Here is a 16,205-nt window from a genome sequence, read left to right as displayed (position 1 = left end):
GGTATCATTTTTTCCACATCCCTCCCTTCGGAAGCAACAATTTATATTAAAATGTTATTTGACGTAATAGCTATTTCATTAAATATTCCATCAAACAAATAATACTCTTTATTAATTTTCAATTTTACCCCCGGAAAATAAAACCCTCAAACAAGGTCTGAACACGTCGATACATTGATATTTACACGCTGATAGGAAACAATCGATAACGAGCGCGAAAATTGTTTCTGCCAACTGATACATCCATATATGAGATGGTGTGTACGTGTACGGGCGGCCCAAGTAATTAATTCATGGACGTGAGATAAAAATGGTTTATTAAATGCCACCCCGAATGATTTGTCGTTGGCATTCGGCCCGAGGACTTTGGTTGATGCGGTTAACGCGATGAACTGACCGAAATGTTGCAAATCCCGTATTAAATTGCACGGCATGGCAGGAAAATAAGCAAATTGAAAGAGAAACGGCTTATTTTATTTTAACCGCGGCGCGAGTCGAATTGCGTTAGGTATAACAATACCTATCTCGCAGATTTTTTAACACGGCTTGCCCTGGTAACCTAATACGGATTGCATTCCTACAATACACTAATTAAGTTACACGGCGTACTAAAAAAAAAAACGATTTTATCAATTTTTGCTATTTCCATAACTAGTTACCTTTTTTCAGCGTAAATTGGATTATAATTCACACGAATTTAAACCGAGATCCTATCAAGTTCCACGAATTTTCATCATTGCATTATCTATTATTTAATAAAAAAGCACATTTAATTATCACGGTTTTACTATAGTTTAATAATTTCATTATTTAATCTAATAATTTATTAAATGATAATACAATTTATGACCATAATTAAACAAACGCACGCACATATAAATGAAATTTTTATTATACATTATATATAATTTTCGCGTTCTGTTACACTAGTAAACTAGTATATAACCTCGACTATTATTTCTTTGCTGCAGGAGAGCAATCCTGACGAACCCTGACCTGCTGGCGAGCACACCATGGTACCGGTTGTTCGAGAATGACTTCTGGGGAACACCGCTGACGGAACGTGGCTCGCACGGAAGCTATCGACCGCTCTGTGTGGCCACCTTTCGTCTGAATCATTTTCTGGGTGGCCTCGAACCCTGGGGCTACCATCTGGTGAACGTAGCATTACACGCCGCCTGCACCGTTCTCGTGGTCAAGGTCGCCAGAAAGGTGAGTAATCGCTTCCGCTCTAAGGCCGAGTACTCACTAGTCACTAGGACTGTGCAACGTGCAACGCAACGGTTGCTACAATTTTTTCACAATAGGGGTTTGTTCCGAAATAAGGACACGTACTCACTAGTTGCATGGCAGCAACCGTTGCGTTGCACGTTGCACGGTCCTAGTGAGTACCCGGCATAAGATATCGTCTTGCGAAGCAAAATAAATTAATTCCGCGATAAGTTGCGACAAAATTAAAAAATGTTGACCGCATTAAAACAACAAAATGATTGTGTCGTGACAAATAGCATACGGATTTTATGCCAAGGCGATAGAAAGGAGCTAACGGTGACACCTGTAGAGCGCATATCACACGGGAGTTTTGATAATATCCTATGATTTAGTGGCTGTCAAAAATAAAATCTTAAAAGTTCGTCCGAAATATTATCGTTAACGCCCGTGCTGTGTATTCCCCTTTCGGTATAAAAATCAGCGTATCATGAAGGAGATTAATGTAAAGTCTGGAATCTATATTTGAAATTCATCAATATCCAATGAAAAAAGCTAATTATTAACAAATTTTATCTCCTGCTGCTTGTGTTTGTATTTCGTGTAAATTGTTTACCATCAAAATAAGCGATACCGACAATTAATCAAGATTTAGGCATCTGCTAGGTATTGGTAGACTTAAAATTCTCCTTCCATCGGTTACACCACAATCTCTACTACACGACATTAATTTTCATGGTTTTGTTGGGAGAAAATTACAAGCTCAATTCGCTTCGCAGTAAAAGTCACGTTATGAATCCATCTAATTATTAAGTAATCCTAGATTCGTTTTATATCCGAAATAAAGCCACGGAAGATCCTTCTTATTTTATTTATGCCGGAGCACATCTCTCCAGAGAATTGTCGGCAGGAGGATTCAAATAACGAGGGAGAGCCCGTTTAACTTTGCCATAAGCCTGCTGCGCAGTTTTAATTTTACGACGTCACTTCGTTTTAGTTAGCTTTGGATTCCTCCTATTCCGGAAGGGACGATGGGGCCGGTCGTGAAAGGGAATTGTAATGGCGATTCGGCGTAACACGCGAACATCTCAAATAGGACTTCCAGATACGTCGGAGGATCAAAAGAGCCGCGACGAGGTCCTATCATCCTAATGAGACTTTAATTTTACATCACCTCTTTCGGTCACTGTGTTCAACTTTGCTAGCATTTAACTTCGGCATGTTTTAATGACGCTTTGAAGAGCCACGTAAAGTACAATTTAATTATACGTGCAATAAATTACGTCAAGTTCAATTATAACAGTTACACTAATTTAAATCAAAGTTAATTATATGTACGATAATTCAAATAAGACTCAGCTGTACATGCGCTCTCTAAAGTACATTACACAAACTTAATCATACTTTGATTGAATTATATAAAAAATATGTTGGTCAACTTGGTATGTACATACGTAACTTCGATAAAATTTTGAACAAATTAGGAAATGTACCAAAAGTTTCAGTAAACAGTCCTCGAATAAGTTTGAAAAATAATTAAACGAATAGAAGAGCGAAATCATTGGGCGCCAGAGAAACGTAATGCGGAGAATGAACAGATTCTACCAATATTCTTCAATATTCGTAGCACTTTGTATGTACGCGCGGTCGCTTTTCCGCGAGCTGCTGTTTCCGAGAATAATCCGTTTATGGAGATATATTCGCTTGAACTGTGTTATGTGTGATATTAAACTGATATTGCGTGGACTAATTTTCTGCGTAACTGAAATATTCGGTAATAACATGTGCTACAATACTTAAGGATACTCAAATTGGCAATTTTCACGTGATCCGCGTATAGATGTGAAACAACAGAGAAACATGATGCAGAAAATGAGCAAATTCCACCGGAATTAGGCTTATTCTCCGACATTCGTAACTTATGAACGACATGGTTGGTTTTCCGCGAGTTGCCGTTCACGAAATAACTTATTAATGCAAATGTATTTTTAATGTTCATACTGTTTATACTCGCTCGAACTGCATTACACGTGACACTAAGCTGACATTGAGTGGTCTAATTTTCCGCGTAGCCAAAATATTTGGTAGTATATTTGCCGCAATATATATTTAAAAATTTTCACATCGACAGACAATTTCATGTCAATAGTTCGCATGTATAACCTAGATACGAAGCAGCAGCAAAGCGTAATGCAGAGATTTGACAGATTCCATCAAGATTAAGCTTATTTTTCGACATTCGTAAACGATGCGGTTTATTTCTTGTGAACTGCCGTTCGTAAAAATAACGTGTTTATTGAGTCGTATCGTACTGTTTATTTGTTCGAACTGTGCAACGTATAGTACTAGCAAGCTGATATCGCGTGGTTTAATTTTCTGCGTAGCCGAGACGTTCAATGTGATAATATTTATCCCGAAACTTAAGGATACTGACATTGGTAGGCAATATTGTAGGTAGTATTTTCACGTGCAAGTGCGAAACGGCCAAAACACTACTCATATTTTATTTAAAATGCATATTTGCCGGAAAACATTTCACGAATTGTGTTGGCGAATTGTTCGCAAACCTTACTCGATCTGTTGGTGAATAATGCGTGTAAAAAATTCATGATTAATTCTCTTATTTGCAAAAATTTAACATGATGTCTATGCTAGTGTTGACTTTGGCTTTCCTTTTGATCTTGCCTCTCCTACAGCGAACTTGTAACAAACTGCTCGCAAACAGCAATCAAACAAATGAAAAATAACAACCGATTGTAAAGTGCTTATTAACATTTGCAAATTGTTAATAAACAGTTCGCGATCGGTTGTTATTTTTCATTTGTTCGGTTGCTGTTTGCGAGTAGTTTGTTATAAGTTTGCTCTAGGAACGATAAGATCACAAAAGGAAAACAGTAAACCTAAAGTTTACTGTGTGGACGGGTTTGTGGCGGTCAGTGGCAAACATAATATTAGTCAGTATATACTAAACGAGTCATTTTAACGAATTTACGAATTTCTATATTTGATAAAGGATTTTGTTGTTTTTTTACAAAATAAGAAAGAAAAATTTGAGATAAAGTGATTGAAAGAAGAGATCGTGAAATTAACGGAGTTTTACAAAGAAGAATCTGTGGAATGTTAAATTGACAGATATATAGTAATAAATCCAAAAACACAAAAATACAAAATTATATTATAAATATAAAAATGCAAAAAACTATTTTAATTCTCTATCTTCTTTTAATCAACAAATCGACAAAACAATTCTGAGTCATTGTATCTTTTTGTATTTAAAAATTTTTTCTGTCAGAAGCAAATTTACATTTTTTCTTTTGCATCAGCAAATGCATTTATAATACGTTAATACGTATATTTTATACATAACTTTATTCACCTACATATAAAATTATATAAATACAAATATTTATATTCACATGTTTATTTATTTACGTTTATATCGTTTTAATATATTTACGTAACGCTCGCTTTATTTATTTATGTGTATTTATACGTTAACGAAATTTTATATAATTTCATATAAATTTCATATAAATAAACAAAGTTAAGTAAAACATGAATTAATATATTATTACTCATAAAATATTCTAAGTATTGAAAATATAAGAATATTGAGAATATCTATATTCCTCCTACGACTTTTGTTCATACATTTTTTCATAATTCTTTAAACAATTGACAAGTTTTCTAATCGATAAATCTCATTACTTAAAAGAAATGTTTACTGTATAATATTTTGTTCTATTTCCTTTTGTTTGTAAATAACAAAATAAAAACCAAAAATAGGTCAATTTTTAGAAGTTGATTTCGTATATCGCGCATGTGATGGAATATTGCGAGCATCGCGCTGACTATTTTTTGCAACTGAGGTATTTGACGATGATATCGACGTAATGTGATGATATTCTGGTTGACAAGCAATATTTTTACGTCAAGAATTCGCATGTAAAATTGCCGGGGCAATTTTCAAATTTGTCTCACGCGAAATTCATTGCGCGCGTGACGAGTTTCGTGACTATTGTCATATTTCATATTATACTGACGTCAAAAGTGAGCGCAGAAAGCGTTTTTATCATTACATTATTAGATTGGACTCTCGAGTAAAGTAATAACAGTTGATAATAACGATTATATTACGTCACTTGCCTGCAGCGAAATATATCCCTCAGTCGAGAACGAACGTTACACGTGGTCGTGGATGAGTGCGGAGAGTGATCGGGGTGTGAGGGTACTTACAATTAGCACATTTCTTGGAATCGTGAAAATAAGCAGTAATATCCAAGTTGCATACCGTTTTATAAGTTCATTAGCAACTCAAATCGTTTTAGCGCGTTATTATGAGCGTGAGAAAGTGGCAAGTACGAGGAGCCGCTTTAATTTAATACACACAGCACTTTCTCGTATAATGAAACTGTCGCGCTAATTAACTGCGTCTAAGTGTATTAATGAAAGTACTTCTCGTACTTCGAGAGCAGCGTTTTGAGTTATGCATGCTGTTAATATTTCCAGTAAGGCGTCTCGCCGCGCCGCGGTGTTTCCACGTTCTCGATTCCGATCGATTCTCCTTCCGTACCATTTTCCGCCACCTTCAATTTTCTGCTGGCGCGTTGAAAAAAATACGACATTTATACAATTTCCCTGCTCGGAATTCCGTCCGTCTCGCCGTTACCCCTTTATCCCCTTATTGCAAATGTGCATCGGATCGTATAATTTTCGAATAACCCTCGTCAATGACTGCTGCCGACGATTACCAAGCGTCGTGCATAAAACTGCAAATTGTATATTCCTCTGCATCTTTACATATGATATTCCTTTTCATATTTTGACCAAAATATTTCTCCTTATGTTTCAATAATTTTTTTGTTATTGTGAATAAACATGATTGTCTTTAATCGTTTTACTTTCTCGTTAATGTCTCAGTATTAATTCGACGTCTCTCAACACATATTAAATTATTATAACAAAATAAATTGTAGCTAATTAGAATGTTCTTCATTAAAATCTTGACATAAAATAAATCCGCGTGTCATAAAATTATGAATTCCAATTTCTAATGTCTCGGACAAATTGCTATTAGGTATTATTGTTGACCATTTGCCTGATAGATAATTAAATCGATCTGATCAAGCACAATCCCCGCGACGGAGTGGAGTCAATTAACGTTGAAGCTAATTTGCCCCACTCCCGTCAGTCGAAGGGATCACCTCGCAAGACATTTACATGTGTACCTTACGAGATATCCGCAATTACACTCCGCAGGTTCTACCAGGAAGGAGCAATCTCGCGCACGCGATCACGGGTTTCCTGTTTGCGGTCCATCCCATTCACAGTGAAGCTGTGGCCGGTATAGTCGGACGTGCCGACCTTCTTGCCTGTTTCCTGACCTTGACATCTTTCCTGACGTACTCAGCCCATTGTAATCGCACGAGATCGCCGTTTCCTCTGCTACTGGCCCTAGTGTCGTCAACGTTGGCCACCCTCGCCAAGGAAACGGGCATATCGTCCCTGGCTCTCTGCCTTCTGTGGGAACTCTGTCGAGGCGAGCCAAGTCGAAAGGTAAGTGGCACGATATTATCTAGTTCAGCAGTATCGAGTATTTCCATTGTGAAGAGCTCGGTTTGCGACAGCTGAATCATCAGACATTCAGAGCGAGAGATGAAGTAATTTAAGATTTCACATTATAAATGCGAAATTTAGTCGTTATAAAAAATTACGAATCTTGCTCACTCTTGCTCTGAATTCTTTCAATAATGTTTAATGGATTCGCTCTGACAATGAGTTACGTACAACCGCAGATTATCGTACTATAAATTGTGTAAGAATGGCAGATTAAAACAAATTACCAGGAAAGTTTTATACACCATTACTTTGCTCGTCACAATGATAATCATATAATATGAACACTTGGTACATGATATATACAAAGATATTAAGTTTAACTAAGCGCATTTAAAAGTGCCAGCAAAGTACAGATAAAGGTATCTCAAACTATACATGACTGCGCTTGGAACTTGATAGTCTTCGATAGAACTACCATCAGGATAGAACGGTATTTCGCGAATCGATATCAGTTTGCGGACGCGCCGCACGATTTCCGCGCGAGAACGCCGCCGCGCCGCGCCGCGCCGCGTCGTCGTTTATTCGCGCGTCTCATTTCGTGGAGCGTGAAAGTTTCGACAGGGAAACAAGGCGGAAGACAGGCATACCGCGTGCGCACATACGGGCTCGGGGAAGCGTGTAACTGATAACGCAGTGCCGTTGCAATGCGCTGCATCTTGCCTGCATTCTGGCGAAGACAGCGAACTGATGCGCGCACACACACGGTAAGCCGCCCATCTCCAGCCTCCGCGTTTAGGTGCCATGCCTACTGTCGTCACTCACACCCTGCCTACCCTCTTCCCTCCTCGCAATCTCCAAAACCCCCATTCGCCGCCATCTCCTTTCGCGCACGGTGCATCCGGATGCGCTGGATGCACCGGACGCCTCGCGTGATGCATGACGTGCGCCCGTTTCTCTCCCCCTATCTACGCCGCGGTTGGAGGGGTGCCAAGAGGATCGTTCGCATTTTCCGACATCCCTCCAAACGCCTCTGAGGCCTCTACACGTCTTTTTCGTTCTTTTCGTTTGCCCTCCCCTTTCCCTTTTCCCCATTTATATTTCTCTTCTTATTATATTTCCTCTCGTCCTCGCGCTCGCGCCGCGTCGGCTGTGCATCCCTCTGCGGCTTCCTTCTCCTTTTCGCCCAGCTCAGGGTATCCACCATCGAGCGTAAATCGTTCGCACCGTTTTCCATAAAAATCTATAGTCGAGTGCAATATGCTTCAATGGCGGATTAAAGTGCTAGCAGAGAATTTTTTTTTTAGAAATTTTAAATCGTACATTTTTTGTGTCAAATAATAATTTTAATTTTTTCTAATTTTTTAAATTATTATCTTTTATAGTACAAAACCCAACGTAGCGCGACACGTAATTGTTAAAAGAAGATTGCAGCTTTTTCGTGCGAAATCCAAAACGGAAATGCCTCGCTATTCGACAGCGGAAACATCACCGGCGTTAGCAATGGTACTTACTCTTTCTCGTTTTCTGCTCGCTTTGTCGCCATTCCGGCCGCGCGGAAATATGCGTGGAACGGCGGAAGCTGCAACGAGATCCGGGGAGACAAACGAGACGTGACGTTCGGCAGATGAGAACTAGAACCGAGAGGATGGACGCGGAAAGCGCGCGAAGGGCGGAGAGCGGAAATTTATTAAGTTACGATCGAACTGTCCGGAACGATCGCGAAGTAATTGGAAAAATCTGGTTTTCAGATTATCGATTCAGCGAGAGAGTATCGAACGGCCCGGCCGGCTGAATATCTCCTCGTGAAATATCGCCGCGACGTTAAATCCGGCTCTGTGACGTTTGTTTCCTTTTGGATGCTTCGCGTTGGCCGTTTTATCGGAAATAAAACAATATCGTCGCGAAACAGAAAATCCGCGATAAGTGATGGAATTACGGCAATTATGGCGCAACCTCGATAATCTAAACTAATTCCAGTTTATCCGGATGCAAGAACGTATTCAGATTATCGAAACATTTGGAATTTAAATGCGCGATCACGGTTTTTTTTTTTTTTTAATAAAAGCAGCATTTAAATTTAACATAAGCATTTAAATTTAACATAAGCCAATAGCGAGTTTACCGCGCGTTTGATAAAATTTCATTTCATATATAAATTACGCGAATGTCTTATTGTTTATTAAATCATAGAACGATTAATGTTAATTCTCTCGGAATGGATAACACGATTGATTAAGCAGAATAAAAGAAGATTCGTTACCGGAAACTTTCCAGACGTTTAACGATCGATTTCTCAGGACGGCCGTCCCCGAATAAATTAACATTTAACCGCGTAATGTTACACTGTCTTTGCGAAACATGCAGAGCGCCTTATTGTACGTAATACGGATAATTGTCGCTGTCACAGAAAGTCTTTATAGCAAAAGTTTCGGTCCGGAATTAGCGGTTACGGAGCCACTAACGCCGCGCGGATGCAGCCTCGTCGTAAGTCGTAACCCGCTCGCATCGTCCGGAAAATTACATCTTACGGCTGTAACGAACTTGCCGGAAGTTTGCACGAAGCGCGACGTATCGTTCGTTTATTAAGGCAAGCTTTAAACTATTCACGGCCTCGACAAATCTTCCCGTGTAGTGTCTCTTCTCTTTTGCGAACTCGCGGCGCGCAAGAAACTTCGGAATAATACAAAATTGGAATAGAGAAAGGGAGGAGTGGAGTCGAACAGAGAAAGGGTAATGCGAAGTAATAAGGCGTACCGGAAGCAATGTGCAGTAAAACGCGCGCCCGCGCCCGCGCGACACCGTCCTTAAACACGACGATGTGGCATTCAATTTCGCGTCAGCTAACTTTTTTAACGAACTTTGTGGCACACTTTGCGCCAGTTCCCATTTCAGTCTGAGATACGAGACGAGTGTCTCTGCGCACGGCGAAGAGCGTAATCGTGCTTAACGTGAATTATAAATTCACCGCAAACTATTATTTCAACCTGATCCGACTGTCTGTGTAACTTTCGAATCGCGTTTCCAGCCGCGGTTACTGCGGACGGAAATTTCATTAAGACTCTTCGCACGAATTTCGTATAGTTCAATATAATCTAATAATATAATCTAGAGGACGTGTTCCTGTATTCCTATATTTTCCATCTTGTGAGAGTTTATAATGATAAATCTCGGTTATCTGATAAAATATCATCAGGTTGCAAAAATATCGAATAAATATATCGGTTATTCAATGACTATTCAATGATTTCAATTGCTATAAATTTCTAATTGATTTTTTAAAACTTATCTTTATTTTTTGTCGTATTATTGTGTTATTGCTCAATGTTATTGCTCATAATTAGGCAATTAAATTAAAATTACTTTTGCTTTATAATTTCGCTAAAAATGGATTTTTCGTAACGTAAGAACCCGTTCTGCCATTCTTAACTAACATTTTGTTTGTCCATCGCGAACGATGAAGGTAGAGCGTCTGTTATCCCTTCGCGTTTCGTCAACACGAGCATTGTATAGCGAGACCAGTCTTGTTCACCGATTCGTCGGACACAAACGATTTTCTCCTTTCCATCCAACCGAAACTATCTTCCGGTCGGATGCAATGCCGCGTTCACCGAGGTAAACATCGCATCGGCGACTGTGTGAAGACTTTCATACTTCCAATTCGCCCCTTTTCCCTTTTCTGCTTATCCATGAGAAAAAAAAGAGCACGAACGCAGCATACAATACGGAAACAACGTATAACCGATGAACTGACAACAGGAATACCGTCGCGCCGCGTTATTACAGTACCATATTTCCCGAGATACCTCGTAATACATGTCTACGGTACTTTTATTATTTCTGTATATGTACACTCGCGCGACCGATGCATGTATCACGCTCGCGCACATGTGTCGCGACACAGAGTACGCGCTTGCATGCTATCTCGTAGTTACGCGTTTTAAATCTATGACACCTATTCTCTTTATTACGGCGAAAAAAAGTGTGTTGAGCCGAGTCGAGCATCTATAAACATCCATCTAAAAAACTATTCATATTTTATATACACATATATAGAGTAATTTAGTTGAAATCTGTGATGTAATAACTATCAAGATGATAGAATTTAAAAGTTTGATTTTAGCGGTTGCGAGTCCCAACAAATTAAATAGTTTCTTATAGCGCACACCTACACGTTTCTGTTGCGCGCACAACATTTGACCTAGTTTAACCGAAACTCCAAACACACACACACGACGCGGCACAATAAGCTATACGAGTAATGCCATACCCGTCATCCGTTGGATTTCAGGGTAACTGCGGATTCACTCGGGGTCGCAGCGTCGGCATTCTGTCAGGCGGTCTCGCGCTGCTCGCCCTGGGTCGGCTCAGGCTCGCGGGGAGCAGGCCGGAGTTCGCGAGCGCGGACAATCCGACGGCGCGGCATCCGTCGCGGCTGACGCGCGGCCTGACGTTCCTGTATCTGCCGGCGGCCAGCGCGAGAATGCTGCTCTGCCCGAGCACGCTGAGCTTCGACTGGTCGATGGACGCCGTGCCGCGCATAACGAGCCCGTGGGACCCGCGGAATCTCGAGTCCGTGTGCCTGTACGCCGTCCTGATCGGCGCGGCGTTCTGGGCCATCAGGGGTGTGCGACGACCACGTCGAGACTCGACGACGAGCCTGCTCCAGCAAGCGTATCCACGATCGGCGTCGTCCAGGTGTCCGGTGTGCGCCGGTAGGCGCACCGGCGGCTGCCACACGGACGGCTGTCGCGCGGCCAACAACAATAATAACAGTCCGCTCGGCGATTGTCACTGTGCCAAGAGGCCGAACAGCAACGGCGGCGTGAACGGCGTAAACGTCGGCGGCCGACAAACCGCGGCCACCGCCCTCGCCGTCTCCCTGGGCTTCCTTGTGCTCCCGTTCCTGCCGGCGAGCAATCTATTCTTCTACGTGGGCTTCGTTATAGCCGAGAGGATACTGTACCTGCCCAGCGTGGGCGCATGTTTGGTGGTCGGCGCCGCGGTGTCGGGATGCTACCGGATAGCGAGGAGAAACGGGTCCAGGACGCGCGGCAGAGCGGTGCTGCTGGGAACGGCGATTCTCATCGGCGTGATGTCGGCGAAAACGCTCGTGAGGAATGCCGATTGGAGGGACGAGGAGAGCTTGTACAGATCCGCGCTGCACGTCAATCCTCCGAAAGGTAAGGGCTTAATTGTAGTTTAAGGACAAATATGGAAGGAGAATAATTGAATTTGTACATACGTATATACATATATTATAGAATAATAAACAAAAAGGAAAAGATGACGAGTAAAGAAGAACAGATATCAAAGTGTATCTGACAGTTTTCTCATCAAGTAGAGTAACCACTTAAAAACTCCCATCTTTTGCTAAATAATGTATTTTTTTAACGACCGCGCGCGATCATATACCGCAGAGCCCAACGTCGTCTCGATATATCTCATGAAATATCGTCAACATTGGTGACATTTTTATCAGCTGTGACCATTCCGTCGTTGACTGCGAGCCCTTAAATGCATACAATATCTATGAGAGTGTCACTCTTTATACACGAAGTGTCATAAAAAAAATGGAAGAGAACAACCGGTGTTCCGTGCGTTACCGCTTCGCCGGACGGATTAAAGACATAAAGATAGTAAAACGTGCCACGCGCGTTAATAATAAAAAGCCATTGCGCGTTGATCGAAGCCCGATAGGCGCGTCACCGCAGCGAAATATACGACCAAAGTAAAAGTGAAATTCCCTGCCAGCCGACGGTGCCGACGGATATCGCGCGCCGCCTGTTTTCTCGTTGTAACGCCAGGAGCCATTGTGGCACCGACGCACGGGCATGTGTTATCCCGTCTGTTCATCTTACACCTCGACGCGAGCAACTATGCGCCTACCATGTCCATAAAATCATCGGAAAGATGTATACGCGGCATGCGATGAGAAAAAAGTCTGACCCTTCTTTTTCCGTTTCCACTGTGCTTTGTCTCCCTCTTTTTCTCTTTTCCACGATTTCACGGATCTTATACTGACTCGCAGATACGTACTTGCGTGCAGCATGCAAAAAATGCTGATTTACAGAAGTAGAATTAAAAAGAGTTTTGTTCTAAAAAAAACTTCTATTTTAAAATAATTTTAACGTGATTTTTAACAAAGTTATTATAAAGTAATTTTGTCCGAAATATTTATGAATAAATATGTTGGAATCTTTACTATACATATTTTTATTTAAACAAGTTTATCTTTAAATAAGAGTATATTAATTCTCATAATTCCAATAAATTCTATCTAATAATTCCAATAAACGCAGGACAGTTATATTCTCTTACAATTAGATTATTCTCTGTGCGCGATTGCTTAATGCAGTGAAAGATTAACTATCTCTCTCCCGCGTTTCTTCTAGCTCTGCATATATCTCATATTTTTAATCTATCTGACGGAAACGTCTTATGCGCGCCAACATATACGCGCGTTAAGAGCATACGTGAGTTTCTCGTTTCTTCTCATCCGTCGAGCTCTCCCTTTAATGCATCCTTCTAATCCGTCCCGACCTTTTTTCACCTTTTATCCACTTTCATACGGCGCTTATCCTCCACGGTGTACTTTTTCGTAATTATTTTAACTTACAGTCCCGCGAACGTAACTGCTACGGCCGGCTTCTCTCTCGCTGCTGGCGAGAATTTTTGCTTCGTTTCTGTAACGCGTTTCATCCGCGCGATACAACGCGAGTATATTGCCAGAGAGAGAGAGAGAGAGAGAGAGAGAGAGAGAGAGAGAGAGAGAAAGAGAGAGACGCAACGAGTTCCTGCCGTATTAATTTGACCTCTTCCACAACTGTTGCCGCCTATATTCTCGCTGTTATATATATATATCCAGTATATTGAAAGCAATTTCGCAACGTTTTCCTATTTCGTATATTAAAAAGTGCCTTGAAAGTACAAACAGTACAATCTTTTTGCGAATAAATTTACAAGGGAAAAACAGATGGATATTTGGTTTTTAAACTCGATACTAGAGCATCGGCCATATAAGTTACCCCGATTCTTCCTTCACATGCGTACTCTGGGGCGCCATCCGTCTTTGCCACTTTTTACACTCTATTCGCTCCATTTACTTTCGTGATAATCTAACGATTGATTGCGCGATTTAATCTACCGGACAGTAGTTCGTATTAATTGTGCCGCACATCAGCGCTGCGCATCTGTTCCACGTCATCGGTCGCATTACGTTATTTTTAAGATTATCTCAACATTTTTATTATTTATGCATTCTCGCTCGCTTTAATCCCGAGCATTTTAAAGTCACACTTCGTCAAACTTTTATCATTTTAATATATCAAAATGAAATCGGTTTTATAACGAAACTAATGTAGAAATCACTAATAATCATTAATAATTCATATTAATATATATAAATATGGAGAAGTTAGATTCTCGTTACAAACTTCCCTCATTACAAAATTCTCGTTACAATTTCTCGTTCAAGAAGCGCGTCCCGATTCGACTTGATAAATGAAAGATAACTGTACACGCTTATTAAATTTTGACCAAGAAACCTCGCTTCTGTGTATATCCCCACATTTTTTAAATTAACAATCCCGCAGAGCTGCTCATCTTAATTCCGCGACCCGGCATTTGCCCGTCGTCGGTCTCACGAGACAATCTCGTCTCTTCTCTCGGGATGCTACCCATTCCCACCTAATCTTCATCCATTTTTTTTAATGTTCCCGCAAAGGGGAAGAACGGGGCGGATCGAGAGCGAGAGAGCGGACGGTCACGCGAGCTGACGCCGACACAACGCGCTACTACCGGGGCGTCAGCGCCGACGCGAACGTCGCAGCGCGTTTTAATTGCGCCGACAGAAATTGCGTGTTACCGTGTTAACAGGCTGCTCCGCTACGAGAAATAAATTTACATTTTGTTGGTTCAGAGGTCGCGCCGACACACTCGCGTATTCGCCGGACGATGCATCCGTGCCCATTCTCACCCTTTCCGCGGGCCCACCCCGCCTTCCTGCTCAACAGCCTGCACCTCACAGCTGCGTACATTCTCCCCTTTGCACCACCGAGGCCGCAGAGTCACTCTGCCGTCGGGTTGACGTCTACTCGTTGATTTAACACGCGTATCTATATATAGCACCGTTTCCCTCGGCTAACTGCGATTTCCACTGATTATACGGCGATAACGTATCAATTACAATTGAGTACACGTCTAAAATTGTACCGATTATAAGAAAAAGTAGTTGAATATTTCTGTCATGTATCTTACACACACAATTAAAATCTCTAAGAAATTATTTTTAAATATAGAAATTAGAAATTATTCTTAAAATGCTATCTATTTAAGACAATTAAAAACAAAAAAGAGAGCATATAAAGATTTAATCGTTGAAAAATGTATATCTAGTAAAATTATAAATCCAATTGGCGAGACGGTGTCGATATTGTATTATGCAGATATTTAATTCTGCTTTGAAACACGGTCTTATTTCACATCATGCTTTGGATTTACCAGAATTAATATCACTTAAATGATAAAGTGCAAACTGTACTTCTGTGCAAACTGCACTTCAGATACCACATAATAGCGTTGGAAGTATAATAACTACGAAAATATTAACCTTTATGTCTGGGGAGGTGATGTATATAGGCGCGGTGTGCGTGCGCGCGGCATGTAACTATGTTCCCGGGGCACTTCCTGCTGATCATTTAACGAGTTGAATATTCAACTATACAAGCGAGCACGTAAGCAGAGAAATGATGGGCGGGCGTATCTTGATCGTGATAATTCTCAAGTAATTGCCGCTAGGATAATAATTAACACCGAAAGCGTAAGATGTATTTCGCACCTGTACATCGTGCCATCCGTTAATAATTAGCTTGCTGCCGTCAGCTTCCTATATACAGACACCGTGTTCCACTATTATTCTTTCTCAGTGCTTCATATTTATCACATTTTTCGAAGCCGATAAATTATTATCTTCATGTTGAATAATCATCGGTTTGAATTTTTTAATATATTTGATACATTTTGCCAACCAACCCTCTACTTTATTAAATTAAATATTCCTGATCTTAAATTAAATATTGTTTGCGCTGGTGATTCCAGCTTATGGCAACTTGGGCAGCATTCTCAGCGAACAGGGGCGAGTAGCCGAAGCGGAAGAAGCGTTTGTTCAAGCTCTTCGCTATCGACCGAACATGGCAGACGTGCACTACAACCTGTAAGTACTACATCCTAATTCATTCATATTCTTCTTGTTTACGTCAATATTCATGATGTACACGAACCGCATGTATTAAATACGCATAAATACGCGAGTAATGTGTGAAACTTGATAATTTATCATGTTTTGCAGTTAATAATTTTTGCGAATCTGTTAAACGAAAAATTGCAAAAAGAAATCGCGCATTTTTCATATTCTGTGAAAAATATATTTTTAAAAGATC

The 16,205-nt window shown here is 40.7% G+C and overlaps 1 protein-coding gene across 1 annotated transcript in view; it reads left to right on the top strand.

Annotated features, from left to right (window-relative positions):
• The window catches only part of LOC112467024 (transmembrane and TPR repeat-containing protein CG4341), a 128,897-nt gene extending 112,914 nt beyond the window's left edge, over nucleotides 1–15,983 (top strand). The window contains exons 2-5 of the mRNA XM_025035456.1: nucleotides 972–1,212; nucleotides 6,469–6,765; nucleotides 11,057–11,948; nucleotides 15,865–15,983. Of these exons, the coding sequence (XP_024891224.1) occupies nucleotides 972–1,212; nucleotides 6,469–6,765; nucleotides 11,057–11,948; nucleotides 15,865–15,983 (1,549 nt within the window). The remainder of the gene's footprint in view (nucleotides 1–971; nucleotides 1,213–6,468; nucleotides 6,766–11,056; nucleotides 11,949–15,864) is intronic.
• Nucleotides 15,984–16,205: the final 222 nt, after the last annotated feature.

The sequence above is a fragment of the Temnothorax curvispinosus genome, unplaced genomic scaffold, assembly GCF_003070985.1.
Source record: "Temnothorax curvispinosus isolate PA1 unplaced genomic scaffold, ASM307098v1 QBEX01016800.1, whole genome shotgun sequence".
In the NCBI taxonomy this organism is placed as follows: Eukaryota; Metazoa; Arthropoda; class Insecta; order Hymenoptera; family Formicidae; genus Temnothorax; species Temnothorax curvispinosus.
This window is presented reverse-complemented; position numbering and strand designations above follow the sequence as displayed.